Source organism: Elaeis guineensis, chromosome 13 (assembly GCF_000442705.2).
Source record: "Elaeis guineensis isolate ETL-2024a chromosome 13, EG11, whole genome shotgun sequence".
Taxonomy (NCBI): domain Eukaryota; kingdom Viridiplantae; phylum Streptophyta; class Magnoliopsida; order Arecales; family Arecaceae; genus Elaeis; species Elaeis guineensis.
This window is the reverse complement of record NC_026005.2, coordinates 14,726,481-14,745,176: the sequence shown is the minus strand read 5'-3', so window position 1 is coordinate 14,745,176 and position 18,696 is coordinate 14,726,481. Positions and strand designations below refer to the sequence as shown.

At 37.4% G+C, this 18,696-nt stretch overlaps 2 protein-coding genes across 2 annotated transcripts; both read left to right on the top strand.

Moving 5' to 3' along the window:
* The first annotated feature begins 2,031 nt into the window (after window positions 1–2,031).
* Window positions 2,032–11,242, top strand: LOC105056476 (DNA (cytosine-5)-methyltransferase CMT3). The gene is given in 21 exon segments (NM_001303604.1): window positions 2,032–2,624; window positions 2,808–2,848; window positions 2,953–3,049; window positions 5,674–5,781; window positions 5,880–6,011; window positions 6,154–6,253; window positions 6,345–6,553; window positions 6,647–6,712; window positions 6,899–7,144; window positions 7,355–7,413; window positions 7,489–7,555; window positions 7,674–8,003; window positions 8,108–8,176; window positions 8,345–8,431; window positions 8,516–8,603; window positions 9,128–9,249; window positions 9,353–9,457; window positions 9,532–9,575; window positions 9,643–9,712; window positions 9,789–9,892; window positions 10,815–11,242. Coding segments are annotated over 21 exon segments (2,778 nt in total). The 5' UTR covers window positions 2,032–2,171; the 3' UTR covers window positions 10,996–11,242.
* A 1,584-nt stretch (window positions 11,243–12,826) lies between these two features.
* On the top strand, window positions 12,827–13,617 carry LOC105056475 (uncharacterized). The gene has a single exon (XM_010938689.4). It carries the CDS (start codon window positions 12,895–12,897, stop codon window positions 13,321–13,323), a length of 429 nt encoding a protein of 142 aa, XP_010936991.1. The 5' UTR covers window positions 12,827–12,894; the 3' UTR covers window positions 13,324–13,617.
* The last annotated feature ends 5,079 nt before the right edge of the window (window positions 13,618–18,696 follow it).

Here is an 18,696-nt window from a genome sequence, read left to right as displayed (position 1 = left end):
GGGCTTGACGGCTAGCACATCGTGTTCTAGATCTCGTCCAGGGTCAACGAGTAGATGGATGACTGCCTCATCATAGGGACGTCCATGTCCTACTCCCTCTCCACCTTCTCTTCTCCCTTTTGCCAATCCTCTGACGTCATCTTTCTTCTCTCCGACATCGACGGCATTGATTCTTTTACTATTCTTCCACTCCAGAGCTGAAGATTAAAGAGAGACGGGAGAAAAAAAAGTAGTAGAAAGATGCGTTGGAAGAAATAAAGATGCTTTGTCATGGTTTTAGTAAAATATTTACATAAATTTTAATAAAAAAAAAATCTCATTATAATATTTAGCTTTAGGCCTCCATATACGTTGAGCCATCTTTGATCCAAATTGGATGATTATGTCGCCGAGGTTGCTATCCCACAAGCATGCGCAAACATCTCATGCCCTAGCAAGAGAAAATCCATACACAAAAATCATGAAGTCTATAAATTATGGGCATTTAGATCATAGTCATCATCCAGCTATTATCATATGATGACAATTAACAACTATTGTATAAATGGGATGGCAAGTGTTATTTTGCATTGTATAAAGTAATAGAATGATACTACTTTTCTGCTAGGTCGTTAAACCCACTCCTTTCTTGGTTTTGCATTTTACTGTTACATGTGTTTCATGGTGTCGTGCATTGACCAATGCAAGCTCATTGCACCGGTAATGTACTCTAATAATTCAAATTGACGTTGTGCATGCCATAATGAGATAGGAAATAATGCTTTAATCTATATTAAGAGTTGAAAGCTTTTTATTAATTTATAAGATCTATATGTAGAAAGCAAGCTTTAATGCAACCACAAGATTGTTGTATTATGACCTGTATGTTAGAGGTTTAAAACAGAAAAATAATCAATCCACATGCAAGGATAAGATTGTATACATTTAAAGTTTCGAGATTTTGTAACGGTGGGAGCTTCATGTCTATCTTATTGTAATGATTAATGGCCACTATATAAATGAATTGGTAATGGTAATTTTACAGATTTACTATTATTTTTAGTTTTATATATATAGCTTATGCATGCAACGGGATAAGGTTGTATATGCTTTAATTTTTTAGATCTCATAACAGTGGGAGTCTCGAGCCTATCTTATTGTAACGATTAATGACCAATGTATAAATGAATTGATAACTATAATTTTACATATTAATCATTTGGTCTTAGTCTATTTATGTATGAGGATAAAATCAAGCTTTTAAATTCTATACAGCAGAACATCCCGATTTTCTCATAAAACAATATGTGCTATAGGGGATGTTTTGATCGAGATGTTGAAATGATGACGGGATAGTCTTGTCTTGATATATAAAATGATATTCCATCTATTCTATGGAATATCTCATCGAGACTTGAATCCATAGTTAAGGTTGTATACATCTGAACTATCCACATCTAGTAAAAGCATATGTCGTATGTCTATCTTGTTATAAAGATCAACGGCTGCTATACAAAGTCAAATTTACTCTCCAACCATAGAAAAAAAATTCATATTATCCTTTTACTTGCCAATCATAGAAAAAGAAAATTCCTCTTCTGTTAGTGTCGGCAACCAACATAACACAAGAGCCATTATATTTCTAGAAATAATCCAAAGTCACACTTACACTTAACATGGCAATAAACAGTCGTTTCATCCCTTAAAACCTGACTCTAACGTTGCCGAAGTGTTCCACGTTGGGATGGAAATCGGCATTGCTTTTGGAACGTTGCTTCATGCCTTAAAAGTCGCGACCAAATTCCCCAAGTTACCAAATAAAAAGAAAAAAATTAAAAAAAATAAAAAACTCAAATTTGAATCATGCGGGGGGGATCCCGCCTGTTATGAGCCAACCCTTCGCCAAAACGCCAAAAGTCTGTCAGCCCGAAATGCCGGACTCCAACGTGAAAATTTAATTTCGTTAAACCCCGTCTAAAATTTCCGTTTTCCCGCCCATCCGATCCCTGTCGCTAACCCTTTCAAAAACCACCGACCCATCTCTGATCCCCCAATCCCCTCTCTCCAAATTTCAAAACCCTAGAAACCCTTCTTCCCCCTTCCCCTACCGCCTTTGCCCTCGCCAGAGGTCGCTCTCCCCCGCCGATCTCTACCTCTACCTTTCTCTACGCCCCCCTAAACCCCCGCCGGCGATGAGGACGGCCGCGGCGGAGAAGCGCGTGCGCCGCATCAAGCGGGCTGCGGAGCAGGAGGCGGAGCATACGGCCCCTGCCAAGGCGTCCATTTCCAAGAGAAAGCGAGCCCCCTCCTCCTCCTCCGCCGCCGCCGCCGTCGGATCTTCGTCGGACAAGCCTTTGCTATTAGATGACAGGGAGGCAGTCGAGGAGCAGGCGGAACAGGTCGGACGGAGCCGATCGGCTCAGAAGAAGCCGATCCTTGCTTTGGGAAACGACGAGACTGTTGGTGTTGATGAAGGAGAGGAGGATGCAGGAGGGAAGCAGAGCCTGTTGCCTCAGAAAAGGGCGGCGCCGGCTAAGAAATCCAAGAAAAAGGGGAATGAGAACGAGGTGGAGCACTGCTTTGTCGGCGAGCCGGTTCCTGATGATGAAGCTAAGAAGCGATGGCCTGAAAGATACCAGAGGAAGGTACGTTCGGAAAAAAAGAGAAGAGTTCGGAAAAAAAGAGTCTTCTCTTTTTTCAGCTTCTTTCCCTCCATTTCCATTTGGGTCTTAGTTGTAATAATGTTCAAGCACTTGTTGGACTAAAGATACGATCTTCTAATGTTTGCTGACTTCGTATTGCTGCCGTTTTTAAATTTGCATTGATAGAATGCCGGGAAGCGGGCACTGGCTTCTGCGAGCAGTAAAAAGTGAGTCTGTGAGATAACTGACTCAGATATTGCTAGTTGTATCTTCACATTTATATTATTTTCCATTATCTGCTGATTTTTGAAACCTTATACTGTTAATTTAGGAGTGATGAAGAGGAGGTACTGAAAGCAAGGCGCCACTACTGGCAAGCAATGGTAGACAATGTCATTTACAATCTAAATGATGACGCCTACATAAAAGTGAGTTTTGTTGCAGCACTGGATTTTTTTTTGTTCTGTTGCTTGTAGTTGATACCCCTTCCATATGAGTTCACTAGTTTTCTAGCAATATAATCACTCAAAAATTTTGATGTGTTATGAGTTGCAACTGACATATCTGTCAAGATCAGCATCTCTAACATCTGATGCTCAAATGGTGTCCCATTACAATCCCTCATGCTCTACCTATAGTTTCTGGACAATATCCATCTTCAAATTCACCAACAATGTTTTCTTAACATAAGTTTCAATACAAATTTAAAAATCCATTTACTGACAATAACGGAAAGCTGAATGTGGCTGGGTGTTCTTCCTTGGACTTGAAATGAATCACTTTTATGATTGGGTAGTCTAGGAAGAGCAGAAATGTTAACCCTCACGCTTGAATAATTTTAAAATCTTTACCTCATTGAATTTTTAATTGATTATAATATACTATTATCTATTCAACCAGAAAATACAGATCATATTCTATAACAATGGCAATTATATTTAACAATATCCTATGGAACTTGTTTGCATTTTTCGTTAATTATCGCTTCAATGCATTCAGAATAAAGGGCGCTGCCTATAGTGTAACTGTTACTTTGTTATAACTGTGACACTGTTGGAGTGTGGCACGTACGAATCATGCATCTTTTTTTGTTAAAAAAGAACAATAAATGAAAGGAAAAAGGCTTGGGCTTTCGTCCATAGGTTAATAGCTACATGCTTCAACTAACTAAGATGTGGGATCGAGGATCAGAAGGCACAAGAAGTGCATGTAAAGTGTGGAAACATGAGTTGCAAGAGTGGATTTGCATGGAAATGCAGGCATCATGCCTTGGCTCGTGTGTGGGCACATTAATGGAGTTGGCATTATATGTTAGGAAAAATCTATGTCAAGATTTAAAGTTTCTAGGAGAAATAGGAACTTTCACTTGTGTAGTTGATCAAATTTAGTTTGATCCATATTTGGTGGATTTAATTCAAATTGACAAACATCTCTCTTTGTACATATTTTGAAGTTTCCTAGAATAAATTTATGTCAAGATTTAAAGTTTTTTTGCAGAAATAGGAACTTTCACTTATGTAGTTACACATCTCTCTCTGACATATTTTGAAGTCTTTAAGTATTAAATTTGTGTGAACCCATCTAGACATTGCAATCTTTATCTCAAATGGATGGTGCAATGCATGAGACTCCTACCTTTGTGGGATTTCCGGTGGGTCAGATATATGCAACCTTCTCCATGTGGGTTGAGATATTGTGTTTTGAGCTTGTGATCTCTTTGTCACAATTGAGCAACCTCACCATTGCACCAAGGCTTACCCTCATTCTACATCTCATAAATAATTATCTATATTTCATAAATTATTGACATCATAAGTTATAAATTATAATATGTGTAATAATGTAATGTAAGAAAACTATAATCAAAGGTTGCCATCTTAGTACCAGACATTGTACAAGTATAATTTTATTACAATGTTGATATGCCCAATATGGGGGCTGGGTAGGCGTATCAAGTATTGGTGCACCTCTTGTTCCATGTATTGGTTCACTATTTGTACGGTACACTATGGTCGGTATGCACCAATATCGACCAATATGGTAAATCGTGCTATAATCCATCAGCATGATTGCACAAAATTAGTTCATGACAATAATATGAAATAAGAAGTATCCCATGACATAATTAATAGATGTAAACTAATTCTATGGGCCTCTTGTTATATGTTTGCAAACAACTTGTGGGATTTGTTGCCAAAAAAGGAGGAGATTGGTTGATTGTAGAGTTGTCTATGACCTAAAAAAGATTGTGGAGTTGCCATATCAGCTAATGGTCGGCCTGGTGAACTACTCCTGATCACATAGTAGGTGCTTCAATCCATTTTGCATAGATGCATAGCTATGTGACATGTGGTCATAGAAATTAGCTTCCCTATTGTACGAATGAAACATGTCCTTTATTATAATTTTGGATTTATGAACTATTTTGAATTTATGGCAGTTGATGTGACACATACATTATATGATGTTGTTTTCCCTTTTCCTTTTTAGTACTTTTATACTTCTTTAGATGCTTCTATGGGTTCAATTCACTGGATTTTTGTGTGTCATTTGGATTTATTCATTTTTCTCTAGGATTTGTTTATTTCATGAGCTTCTTTATGACAATGCTTGCTAGTGTCAAATATCAGTTTGTATTGGAGTATGTGATTTGGACTGTTGTAATGATAGTATTCTTGCTAAGGCAGATTCAATAATGTGAATATGGAATCTTTTTCTATATGTCTATCTTTTCTTTGCTTTTTATTTTCAGTGTAAATGTAGAAAATATTATCTACCCACATTTTGATACATTTATGCAGATGCTAGGTTTACTTCTTGCTACTTAATAGCAATTCTACTTATAGTTCTTATCAATTGATTGCCAACCATGAACTTGGTTTATAATGTATGCTCGGTTGAGGGTTGGATAAGAGGAATAGGCTATTGCATGTTGTATAGCCAAAATAATATTATGGGTTTAATTGTTGAAACAAAAGATCTTTAGTTGCATCTATTCTTGTCAGTTTTACCATCACATGCCTTCTTGCTAACTTAGTCAGCAATTGTTCAGGCTGGTGATGGGGAGCCGGATTACATTGGCCGAATTGTTGAATTTTTTGAAACAACTGATGGGCAATTATATTTTGCAGCTCAATGGTTTTTTAGGGCGGAAGATACTGTAAGTAATTTTGATATTTTTAATTCCTTACTATTTTAATTATTCAATATTATAAGAAATGCACATTAATTATTTCATTACATTTTTTTGGCTTTTAGGTTATTAAGGAGATTGCTCATGATCCTAAAACAGTTCATGACCCTAGAAGAGTTTTTCTGTCAGAGGAGAAAAATGACAATGTATTGGATTGCATTGTATCCAAGATTAGAATTGTTCGAGTGGAATCAAATGTAATTATAGAATGCTCATGATTTTCTTCTTGAAATAACTTCTCTCTCTCTCTCTCTCTCTCTCTCTCTCTCTCTCTCTCTCTTTTGTTTTTTGTTTTCAAGATTGACATACTAAGTGGTGTGTGATTTGAAATCGTCTTAGATTGATCTTAAGGCAAAAGAGGATAGCATCCCACCTTGTGATCTTTATTATGATATGTCTTATTCCCTATCCTATTCAACCTTTGGAAATTTACCACCAGGTAATGTTTAATATCTTTTACTTTCTGTTATTTCGTATGCTGGCTTTTTTGTTGTTTGCATTCTCATGGTGATCTGTGTTATTGTTTTTAGAAAGCTTAAGGGCTGGCAGTGAGACATCGTCAACGATATCTTCAGAAGATGCATCAAATGTGTGCAAAGGCAAATGTCAGTCTGATTCAGAGGCCTCATCCTCTGGGGAAAAGCGTGTACTGTCACTTCTGGACCTATATTCTGGTTGTGGTGCCATGTCAACAGGGTTATGTCTTGGTGCAAATCTCTCTGGTTTAAAACTTGAAACAGTGAGCATATTTGGTCTACATATAAGTATATTTTCTTGTGTTCTACTATTGCTTTGGTTATTCTTGTAGCTTATTTATGGTGGTTTCATGCAGCGCTGGGCTGTTGATATAAACCCATATGCATGTGAAAGTCTGAAATTAAATCATCCTCACACAGAGGTAATGCTGTACTTGTGACTTTTTCTTATTTTGTACCCGTACTTGAATTCAGATCTTGTGTTTGATTAGGTTATTGTTTGATTACTAAAATTTGATTTGATCCATTCTTTTGGTTTTCCCTTTATTGTTTGAATTCTCTAAATGCTTTATATAATATGCCATATTATATGTATGGAACCTCTTTAGGTAAGAAATGAGAAGGCGGAAGACTTTTTGGCTCTTCTAAGAGAGTGGGAGAAGTTGTGCGCAAAGTTCAATCTTATTGGGATGGAGAGTTCTTTTGCCCAAGGATCTGAATCCAGTGGTTCAGATGATGAAGACGAGTCTCGCATTTCTACAGAAGTTCCTAGAGGAGAATTTGAGGTTGGAAAACTAGTTGGGATATGCTATGGTGATCCCAGCAACATAGGCAAAGTTGGACTAAAGTTTAAGGTAATTAAGTGTTGAAGTTGGATAGTGCCGTCCTAGCTTATTTTCATGTCATGCCTATTCAAACTTGAATATGTCTGTATCTATTGCTATTTCAATGCCAACAAAAATTTCCTTTATTATGAAAGCAGATGGGGACATGGTCTGTTTAAAATAGCATCTTTAACTGCGGTATGTGCTAACATTAATTGATCCTTCTATTCTTTTGTTTAGGTTCGATGGAAGGGCTATGGTCCAAGTGAGGACACATGGGAACCTATAGATGGTTTAAGGTACTGATGTTGCATATGTGCTTCTGCCTAAGTTTTGCCAGTGCATTTCTAATTTCTAAAATTATTACGCTTCAGCAAGTGTCAAGAACGTATCAAAGACTTTGTGCAGAATGGATACAAGAAAAATATCTTACCTTTGCCTGTATGTATTGCTGTCTTTGTCCTGCTATTAACTCATAATCAGACATACCTTTTTTTGAATGTCCTGTCAATTCTTTTTCTGATAATAATTTGCTTCATTTTGCTTCTTCAATCCTTAGGGCAAGGTTGATGTGATATGTGGAGGGCCTCCTTGCCAAGGAATAAGCGGATTTAATCGGTTTAGAAATTACAATGCTCCACTAGAAGACCCAAAAAATCAACAGATGGTTGTTTTCATGGATATTGTTGATTTTCTTAAGCCAAAATATGTTCTTATGGAGAATGTTGTGGATATCCTCAAGTTTGCTCATGGCTTTTTGCTAAGATATGCTCTGAGTAGGCTTGTTGCAATGAATTACCAAGCCAGATTGGGAATGATGGTTGCAGGCTGCTATGGACTTCCACAATTTCGGATGCGGGTTTTTCTGTGGGGTGCTTGTCCCACTGAGGTTTGTTTTCTTTCAATGCTTCTTTTTCTCCAGGGTGCTCATACCACTGTGGTTGTGTTCTTCCAGTGAATGTCTTATTGTGTTAATTTTTTTTGGATTATCAGATCCTTCCCCAGTTTCCATTACCTACCCATGATGTTGTTGTGCGTGGTGGTGCTCCTAATGAGTTTGAGGTATGACTTGAAATTATTATGCCTTTTTCATAATGTGCTTGGGGTATGATTGCAAATGAAATGCCAATATCATTATGTTATAAACTCAATGAGTTTGAGGTATGAATACAGATCAAATGCCTTTTTCATCATGTTATATGCTCTCACCAACCTTCATTGTTCTTGTAGCAAAATATAGTTGCATATGATGAAAATCAACATCGGCAGCTTGAACGTGCTTTGTTACTTGAGGATGCCATATCTGACCTTCCTCAGGTAAAAAATGTCTATATTTAAGTGTTTGGCATTAAGCGTATTTATTTCTCTGTTTATTCATTTCCAGCTTTTTTACATGTTTAGGTTGGCAATAATGAAATGAGAGATGAAATGCCATATGGACGACCTCCAAGGACAGAATTTCAACACTTTATCCGGCTTACAAGAGAAGGTCGGTTGCTGACAACCAATGGGAAAATTTGTTAGTTTTGCTATTTAGTTTCTAACAATATGTTCATGTATATAGACTATAGATGTAATTGTTTCTTAACTATGCACTAATTCTAGAGTCTGCTATAGAATGTGAAGTTATAAAGCTATATCAATTGTACCTGTAAAATGTAGTTGTGAGACAACCATAATGAATGTGAGATGTTTGAAACTTTGAATGGTGCAGTTCTGGTTACTGCAGTTGTATATTATAGATTTTCATATTTTTTGCTGTGTTTGTCCTTAAGAAACTGCTTATCTGAGGAGAAAATGTTCTGGTTATAAACTTTTTTCTTTTAGGCATTCCTCCTATCTGCCTATATGATAAATCTATATGGTAACTGCAATTGAATACTACAGTTTAGTAGTTATTCCTCCGTGTGATACAATATCTCTACACTGTATCATAGCTTGAAGTTTTTGTCTGTTATTCTATGGCACCTGTGCCCTACATCTTTGTGATAGCTTTTTTGATATCACATGCAGAACTCGTCAATTCTGCTTCTGGTGCTGGTAGGCTTTCACAGAAGGCCATTCTTTTCGATCATAGGCCCCTTCAGTTGAATGAAGATGATTACTTACGAGTTTGCCGGATTCCCAAAAAAAAGGTCAGTTATCAAATATTGTGAATCAAGTATTGCAGCTGACATGTCTTATTTATGTTCAAGATACTCCTGTGTTGGGTCTGTTAATTGTTTGCCTCCCTTGCAGGGTGCGAACTTTAGGGATTTGCCTGGGGTTAAGGTTGGGCCTGACAATGTTGTTGAATGGGATCCAGAAATTGAGAGAGTATTATTACCCTCGGGGAAACCTTTGGTAACTTTCTTATTTTTTCATGTTATTGTTCTCAAATTTCTGCATTGTGGTGTCTGAAGAATTTTCAATGCCAGGTTCCTGACTATGCTATGAGTTTCATAAAAGGGAAATCTTTGAAGTAAGTTCTCACCCTATCTTTGATTCTCTTCTTTTGCTTTGGAACTAACTTTTGAATTATGCTATAGACCTTTTGGACGTCTATGGTGGGATGAAACTGTGCCTACAGTTGTAACAAGAGCCGAACCTCACAATCAGGTACCTTAAATGAAAATGTATGTTCTATTTTCTTGCTCATGAATTATCATGCTTCTTATGCTTGAATTGTAAGTAGGCCTTACTACATCCAGAGCAAGATAGAGTACTCTCAATTCGTGAGAATGCACGGCTTCAAGGTTTTCCTGATTTTTACAGACTTCGTGGCCCTGTTAAAGAGCGGTAATTACTTTTCCATTAGATGAGTTATTTTCAACTTGTTTGATCATGAGAACTATTCCTCCCTTGTTGCTGTGTTAAAATTTCGTTAACAAGTTGTGTATATTCATCTACCATGTAGCATTCCTAGGAGGTGCGTGAGAGGTCCTTTTGGATTAGGATAACCTAGGTGTCTTGATAACCTTTGATTGCTTGGAGGCTTTTGCATAGCTTTGAGATAGAAATAAGTTAACATTTTGTACATATATATGTGCGCATGCACACACACACACACACACACACACACACGTGTTTGTGTGAGAGAGAGAGAGGGAGAGAGAGGTTGGGTTACACTTGAGTTGATCTCAGTTCAGATCTGATTGGATCAGGATTGGATAAGTTCCACATCACTGATCCAATAGAGTTCAGGCTTCACTTGAGTGGATTTTTATTCATATTCAGTTGGATTTGGATTGGACATTAGAAGTTCCATATCAATGATCTGAGCTATCGGAGGTGATTTATTATCTTCAAACTATTTACACACAAAAAATTGTAACTTGGAGATGTTTAGCATATGCATCAAATGGTTCAAAGATGGATTCTCTCAATAATGCTATATATATACATACATACATGTATGTATGTATGTATGTATGTATGTAGATCACTATCACTTGATGCTCTTTAAATTATATGATTTTTGCTATATAAGCAGTTTAGAGATGGTATATTATATTTAATGGCTTGAATCTGCAATGTGAAACTCCCATTGACTAGGATAGATTTGATTGTATTCGAGTGGAGATCTGTTCTGAGTGTAGCCAAGACTCTCTCTCTCCCTCCCCCTCCCTCCTCTCCTCTCTGTATACTAAATCTTTTAGTGCTTGTGATTTTGTTCAGAATGGTTAATGTCCCAGTAATTTGTCTTGTTTTATTATTTCAGCTATATACAAGTTGGAAATGCTGTAGCTGTACCTGTTGCTCGTGCACTTGGATACTCTATGGGATTGGCGTTTCAGGGCAAATGCAGTGAGCAGCCTGTTTTTACTCTTCCTCAAAAGTTTCCTTGTTTGGATCAATCCTCATCAGAAAGAAGAGTGGAAGCTGATGAAGTTGTAGAATAATCCTGGATGGTGTATATGTGATTATTTCCAAATACTCTTCAGTCCATGGCAATAATTGTTTGCCATGCATTGTTTTAATTGTTTTGATACATTCATATGGCACTGCAACTAGTCTCACATTAGAGTGCCTTGTTGTATCTTGTTGATCTTGTGCTATTGCGTCTTTTTGATCTTGTGCTATTGTTCGCATATTTTGAGAACATTCTTGTCCTTTGTCATCTAGAAACACTTAAATGTTTGTTGCTTACGGTGTTTCGACAGATTGCCTTTTAGGAAACTATGTTTCATCAAAATGTCTCCTCGGAAACTCTTGATTGAACTATAGAGTAGTTTGTCAACTGAAATGCTGTGCATGTTTTGTGTAGCTGGACATATCTTGAAGTTAGCACTATCTCTATTTTTATGGTGGAAGGAGATCAGTCAATTTAATATTTCTGGCAAGCTTGACTAGCTCCTGTGATTGAAATTTTTTCAAAATAAAGAACTTGGTTCCCATAACAAAAGTAGGAATTAAATTCTTTGAGCAAAGAAAGATCTTGTTTGATAAAAGGATATTTTAGTTGAATTGTTGGTGTATTTGATGTTAAATAGGTATGATGATGTTGAAAATAGGAAAAAGGACTCTTCTTGGATTAATGGATTTATGTTGGTTTCTATTAAAAATTATATTTAATTTAATTTTTTTTCAACTGTTTAATTTTTGATCATGTATAGCTTGTAGATCGCTAAATTATATGATTTTATATGTTCAAAACTAGTTTTAAAATAGTATATCACATCCAATGATTTAAGTTATTTACGTAGAATTTTTATTAAAGAATTTTGAACTGATTGCATCTGAGTTCAAATTAAACCGATTTTATACATACCGGCAATGTCACATGTGCAAGAATATTAGGGGCGAGCAAAGCGATAACGTCCACTGAGACAGCAGCGGCAGCCGCGGAGTCAGGCGGCCTCACTCTTGAGCACCATTTCTGAGACTTCTTCTTCTCCACCGCCCAGGCCCACCGCATCGTTTACCAAACTTTAAACCTCGCCCGCCTCCACCACGACTCCACTCCGTTCAAATCTGTACAGCGTCAGATGCTCATATCTGAAGCTTTTGGCGGATAAGTTCACGGCATTAACAGATGCCATTCAATGCCCAATATCTCCAAGACGCGAGAGGAACGGACCCCCAATGTCCTCGTACATTCTGCGTCACACCGGTAACGATAGCGCAGCCGAGGAAGTGGAGTATAAAAGAAACTTGGGAGAGAATAAAAGAAAAGAGAAGGGCAATTTGGTTATTTTATAGACACAGAGCAGACGATGGCAAAGGATGATACGAACATTCTTAATTTGGTTATTTTCGGAGAATAAAAAGAAGGGCAAGGATAATATAATAAACATCAAACGTTCTGATTGGATCTGGTTTTTAGTGCCGGATAATTTAGTTATTTTATAAATATCTTTAGTAATGTTCGGATCTAATGCGTTATGCTAGCATAATTACAACAAATGTTTTTTTAACACTATTATATAGAGCAGATGAGGGAAAGGATGGTATTGGATCAAATTAAAAATTAGAAAGAATTTAATTGATTTTATTTTTTAAAAGAAGAGGAGTGCCTCTGCAAATGGCTAAAAAGTTGGGGAGTAATTTTTGCCGTCTGGAAAGTGCTTACATAGTTACATGTCGTTGGAATGTCCAAATCCGGGGCACCAGAACCCGGTGGTGTCCTCGCCCACGGGAATGGAATCAGACCCACAAATGGCATTCTCGTAATTTCACCAAAATGCTCTACCCATCGGTTAAATCCCCCCACCAAAATAAAAACCCCAGCCACAAACCCTATCCTTCTTGTTCTTCCAAGATAAGACCAGATCTTCTGTGGAGAGGGGAGGGAGAGAGAGATGGGAGTAGTGGTCTTGGATGGCTCTACGGTCCGGGCGTTCGTCGGCGACGAGGCGGCCTTCCAGAAGAGCGTCGACGAGCGGTTCGCCTCCCTGGACATCAACGGCGACGGCGTGCTCTCCCGGGCGGAGCTCCGCCGGGCTCTGGAGACGTTCCGGCTCCTGGAGACTCACTTCGGGGTGGACGTGGTGACCCCCCCAGGGGAGGTCGCCGCCCTCTACGACTCCATCTTCGAGCAATTCGACTGCGACCACAGCGGCACCGTCGACCTGGAGGAGTTCCGGCAGGAGATGCGTCGGATCATGCTCGCCATTGCCGACGGCCTCGGCTCGTCTCCGATCCAGATCGCCGTCGAAGACGACGGCCAGAGCTTCCTCCAGAAGGCCGCCGACCTCGAGGCCGCCAAGATCGCCGGGGTAGCGATGTAAGTCTGGTTGCTGCCGTCTTAAACCACCACCGCGGAGTACTGGATCTTTATGGAGAGTACTGTTATATATAGTCGGTGGGACCGGGAGGGTACGCGGATGAGTTTTTTTTGTACAGGGGGTGTTTGTAATGTTTATACGGGTTTATGTATAGTGGGTGTTTGTAATGTTTATACGGTGGTCGTGGTCGGTGGGACGTGTCATTCGCCCCACTTCGTTTGTCTACTCAATGGTGTGTATGTTTATCTATCTTACAAGTTTAATTATGTTCAAATAAATAAAACAAACTTTTCTCTATTCCTTCTCGTTCGTATCTAATGGGGTTCAAATTGATGCTTCAGTAGGTCCTCCTCTTAATTGAAGTTCCTTTAAGATGTGGCATGACAACTTGCAAATCTTCCTTACTAGAGTATTGGATCTAAGATGTCAATCTCGACATGCCTTTTGTATGAGGAGCAATTTGGAGGACTACACATGTACACTGAATATTCGGTTCTTTCTCCAACTTCGGTTGATATGGATTCACAATAATATTAAATTTTTTTTATACATATATTTATATGTTTGAATCATGATTAATCGTTTGATATGTTAATATGTATAAACATATAATAGATATATGCGGCCATAATTTCGATAGAGGGTCCATCAATCCAATAGAACAAAATTATGAAAATGTGTTTGCAGGGAATGTGCTTATGATCGATGAAGAGAAGTCGTTTAAGAAGATGGCTATCTTGGGTGAAGGAAAGTGGGAAAAGAAGAAAGCAACGCCTGATAAAATGTTTCTCTTTGGATGACACTTGTGCAGCAGTCACAAGGCCCCAGGAAATATTAGAACAAAATAGTATTTGGAGCCATGTAGAAATTATTTAGACTAATAACTTAAAGAGTAAATATTAGATTAATCTAAGTAAATAAGATAATAAAGTATTAAATGTAGAAGTGGTCTGAGATATGCAGGAATATATATCGATGCTATTCTTGAAATAGTTTGAGCATCTAATGTCACATAGCATTTTTGCGTCTATCTACTCTTGACGCGCGCGCGCGCATATATATATATATATATATATATATATATATATATATATATATATATATATATATATATATGACCTGCTTAATTTGTAGGAAGAGGAGAGAGAAAAGTATAATCAATAAAACAAATAGGGTGCATTTGGTTAGTCATGAAAAAATATATATTTTTTTATATTTTAATTTTTAAAAAATAAAAATCAAAATATTTGATAACATTATAAAAAGTAAAAAGCAAAAATCAAAATAATTACTTTATATGTAAAATAAAAATTTTTTATTTTTCAAAACTTACTTTTTTATTTTTTTTGCTTCCACACATCTAAAACGTCAAACCAAAAAGTAAAAAGCCCGAATCTCTCTTCCTCGTCGAGCTCTTCACTTCCCCACTCCCTTCTCCCTCCCTTTCTGAACCATTCTTTCTCGTCGAGCTCTTCATCTACCATTCTCAAATATTACTTTTTGCTTTATAGCAACAAAATTACCAAACATACTTTTTATTTTTTTGCTTTTACTCAATAACAAAAATAAAAAAAAATAAAAAATATTTTTTAAAAATTAAAAATCAAAAAGTGTAACCAAAGGCACCCTTACAAAATGACTCATATTTGATTAGTGATTTCTTAGGGAGATGAGAAGGTTTTTTTTTTTTCCACTTAGGGAATAAGTTTTTCAACTCCTATAGTAATAGACAGTTGTGTGGCACATGTCAAACCTACTTTCCCATTAGATTGAGAATCAAGATAAAATATAATTTTTAATTCTTTTAAAAAAATGCTTTTAATTCTAGTGGATTGTATCTTTTTTTCTCCTTATAGTAAATTTATTACCGACATACAAGATATTTTATACAACTTTTTTTTAGTAAAGTAGATGTTTAGCAAAATATAAGTCAAAATATATTTTCTATGCTATTTTTTTTTTTTTTTGGTAAAGCGGTTTATTCAAACAAGTCTAATATGAATACAAACAAGAGAATCAGAAAATAAAATATTTCAAAATTATCTAGGGATGACCCCTATCCCAGTTCAAAGAGTTTCTCCATGATGCTCAGCTATAAAGGCTGCCACTCAGTCAGCTGCGATATTTGCCTTATGGAAGACATGTCTGATATCTGTACAGTCCATCCTCTTAGCAAAATCGAGACATTATGCAGAAAGAGTTGAGTGGCATCACCATGGATGCTGCTCTGAAGCCAGGATACCACTGTGGTCAAGTCACCCTCCACAACAAGTTGACTCACCCCTAATGTCTGCCTGGCAAACACAATCGCCATCTAGGATGTGTGAAGCTCTGTCTCAGGATGTTCCCATAAGTGAGTCCCCCTAGTTGCCACAATTCTGGAGTCAGGCCCATGGATTACAAAACTAGCCCCGTCATGCTTACATCTAACACTTACATCAGAGTTGACCTTCAGATATAATGGAGGGGGGGCTCCCAAGAGATAAACACCCGACGGGTCACTACGTGAGCAGGATGGGAGTTCCAGATTTCTGAAGGCTTGGACGTCATATCGATAGTCTCTTTTGCCATGATAAAGGCTTTCTAAAAAATGAGCCTCGTTGTAGACCGTCTGAAATCAAACATTAGGTTATTTCTGGCCAGCCAAATGTAAAGAGCCATATAAGCCACATAGATGCCTACCGCCCTAGGAACATCTGTTAGAAAATCGGATAGGATGCATGTGTAGATTTCAAAATTTTTTAATCGCAGTGGAAAATAATTGGATTAAATCCTTTAACCCTACATGCATTAGATCTCATCTAATCCTACCCAAGCCCAAGAATAGAGACATACATATAATCTGAAAAATAAAATAAAGATGAGATCAAATCTCAATACTTTTGCACGGGTAGAAATTCACCGCTATCGATGATCTCAGGTTCTAAGGTCCTTGAGCCGCACACTAGTCCGATTTCTGTAGATATCCATCGAAATCAATCTTGAATCTTTTTTTTTGTGTTAGATCTTTCTTCTCTAAGAAAGATCTATACTTCTTTGAACCTTGATCAGCGAATAATCTTGACTGCAACTTCAACCTTTGAATAGCAGCCTCCTCCTCATTTCTTATTGTAGAAGAAGACCTCCTCACCTCTTGGCGTGTAGAAGGATGGGACACCCAACTCTTGGATGTTGGAAAGAGAAGAAAGAGAGGATGTGACGTGGAGAGGAGAGAGAGAGAGATCTGATTTTTAATCAATAAAAGTAACTCACTATAAAATCCTGGGAGACCTCTTTATATAAGTCTTTTTCTGATCAAATCATTATCCAATCAAGATAAAAAGGTTAGATCTTATCTTATAAGGTCTCTTATCTTTTAATCTAACTTTTTTTTCAAGAAAATCAGACCTAAATGAAAATGCTATCACCTCTTTGGGCAAGTAGATAGAGCATCCCAGTCAGATAAGATAGACTGAGTGGGCGCCCATCAGCAAGAAAAGCAGGTGGTTGGGGTGCCAACCCTTAGCGCCCCATTCTAGGGTTTTTCATGCAAGAGAGAGGGCATGGCCCCTCTCTCTCTCTCTCTCCTTCCATGCCTAGTCATAAGAGGGGCGGACCTCTCTTACATTACACCCCCTCTCTTTCTCTCCTTCCATGCCTAGCCATAAGAGGGGCGGGCCTCTCTTACATTATCTAGGGGGTTGGCGCCTCTTGGTCTTGCCAAAAATGGAAAAAGGTGCCACCACATCTTTCTAAAATTTTTACACTACATTAAGAGATAATGAGAAGATAATGAGGAGATAATTTAGCCAACTCATTGACTTAATCCAATTCTCTTGGACTCACAATTAGGCGCCTAACTAAATCCAAATGGATTTAGATTAGGTTCAATGCAATGGACTTGATCCAATCGAAGTCCCGAAAAAAATTAGGTTTAACCATGTGCTAGCATGGTTCTCTTAAATCCAATAAGATTTCAATAAATCCTAATCTAATTAGAACTTCGTAAGCCCAATTAGCAAATTTAAGATTAAATCTCTTAATATGTGACCCCATAGGTTTCATTTTATCTGGTAGAGAGATATATTATGATCTTCATCACGATAGCATCGAAACTCTTTTCAATGAATTGGAACAATTCTAACTCTATCCTTCGAGGGTCATCGATCATCAAGACGACGTCCGATGAGTCCCATAATCCATTAGTGACACCTAATAGTATGTAGTGGCAATCCAGTAGAATAAAAATATGAACCCTTAGGTACAGTTATCATATGATTCAGTCTTTCTAGCGTAAGTTCCGACTTGACGGAGGCCATAAAGAACTCGTCAAACTCCATCGTCAGTCATATGTAAGATTGGCTTAACTCGAGTTCATTTGTTAATCACGTGAAATTTTTTTTTCAGTATTCACACTTGCTTTGGCCAAAGATTTTTTGAACTCAATCTCGTGAATCGCATGAGACATCTCCTTTTCTACCAAGATCGATAGATTCCATCTAGGTGCATCTTACTCTAAACAGCGAACATGAATCTATTGAAGCCAACATACACAACAAGGATCCGAATGGCTAGGGATCAACAGAATATGTAGTCAAACTCAGTACTCTCATTGCGAATAGCCAATGACACCGTAGATCAAAAGACCACTCACACCACTGCAGCATCAAGAAGATCACTGATCAGTGAGTAGACATCCATATAGTTTCTCTTATTGGTCACGCTCAGTACAAGTTATTTTCTAACAATCACCGCCTCTGAAAATATTGCAGAATATCACTGACATTCAATACATGCTTTTGAGAGGACAAGCTAGTGAAGAAGTTATTATTTGAGTAGATAAAGAAGCCACATTGCTTGATTATTGGTTTAAAAAGTTATTGCATGCTGCTGTTATATTGTGGTAATAATAGCAATAGTTATTATGATATTTTATGACATTGACAAATCTATTATTGCTAGCGTGGACTTGACAATGAGAAAAATATTAAGATTCATTGTCAAGGCCTAATTTTATTATAATTTATTTAGTTAGTCGTTAGTTCTAATAATTTAGAATTTAGATACATATTAAGTTAAGTTGAGTCTCAAGCTCAACATAATTGAGTTTATTTTCCAGTTTGGAGTAGGATAGTGATATTTTTATATTTTAATATGAGAAAATAATATTTTTGTTATTTAATATATAGGAGAGAGACCGTGGTTCTATTAAAAGAGAGAGAGAGAGTACTTGAATTGTAAGTGAGGGAAACTGCATCTGTGAAAGAGGAAAAGAAGATACACAAGAAGATATTAAGGCTTTCTTAGTAGCTTCAGAGGCGGTGATGTACTCGACTTCTATGGTCAAATATTAAGGATCGGCTGCTTGAAACTCTTCTAGCTAGCCGCACCATCATT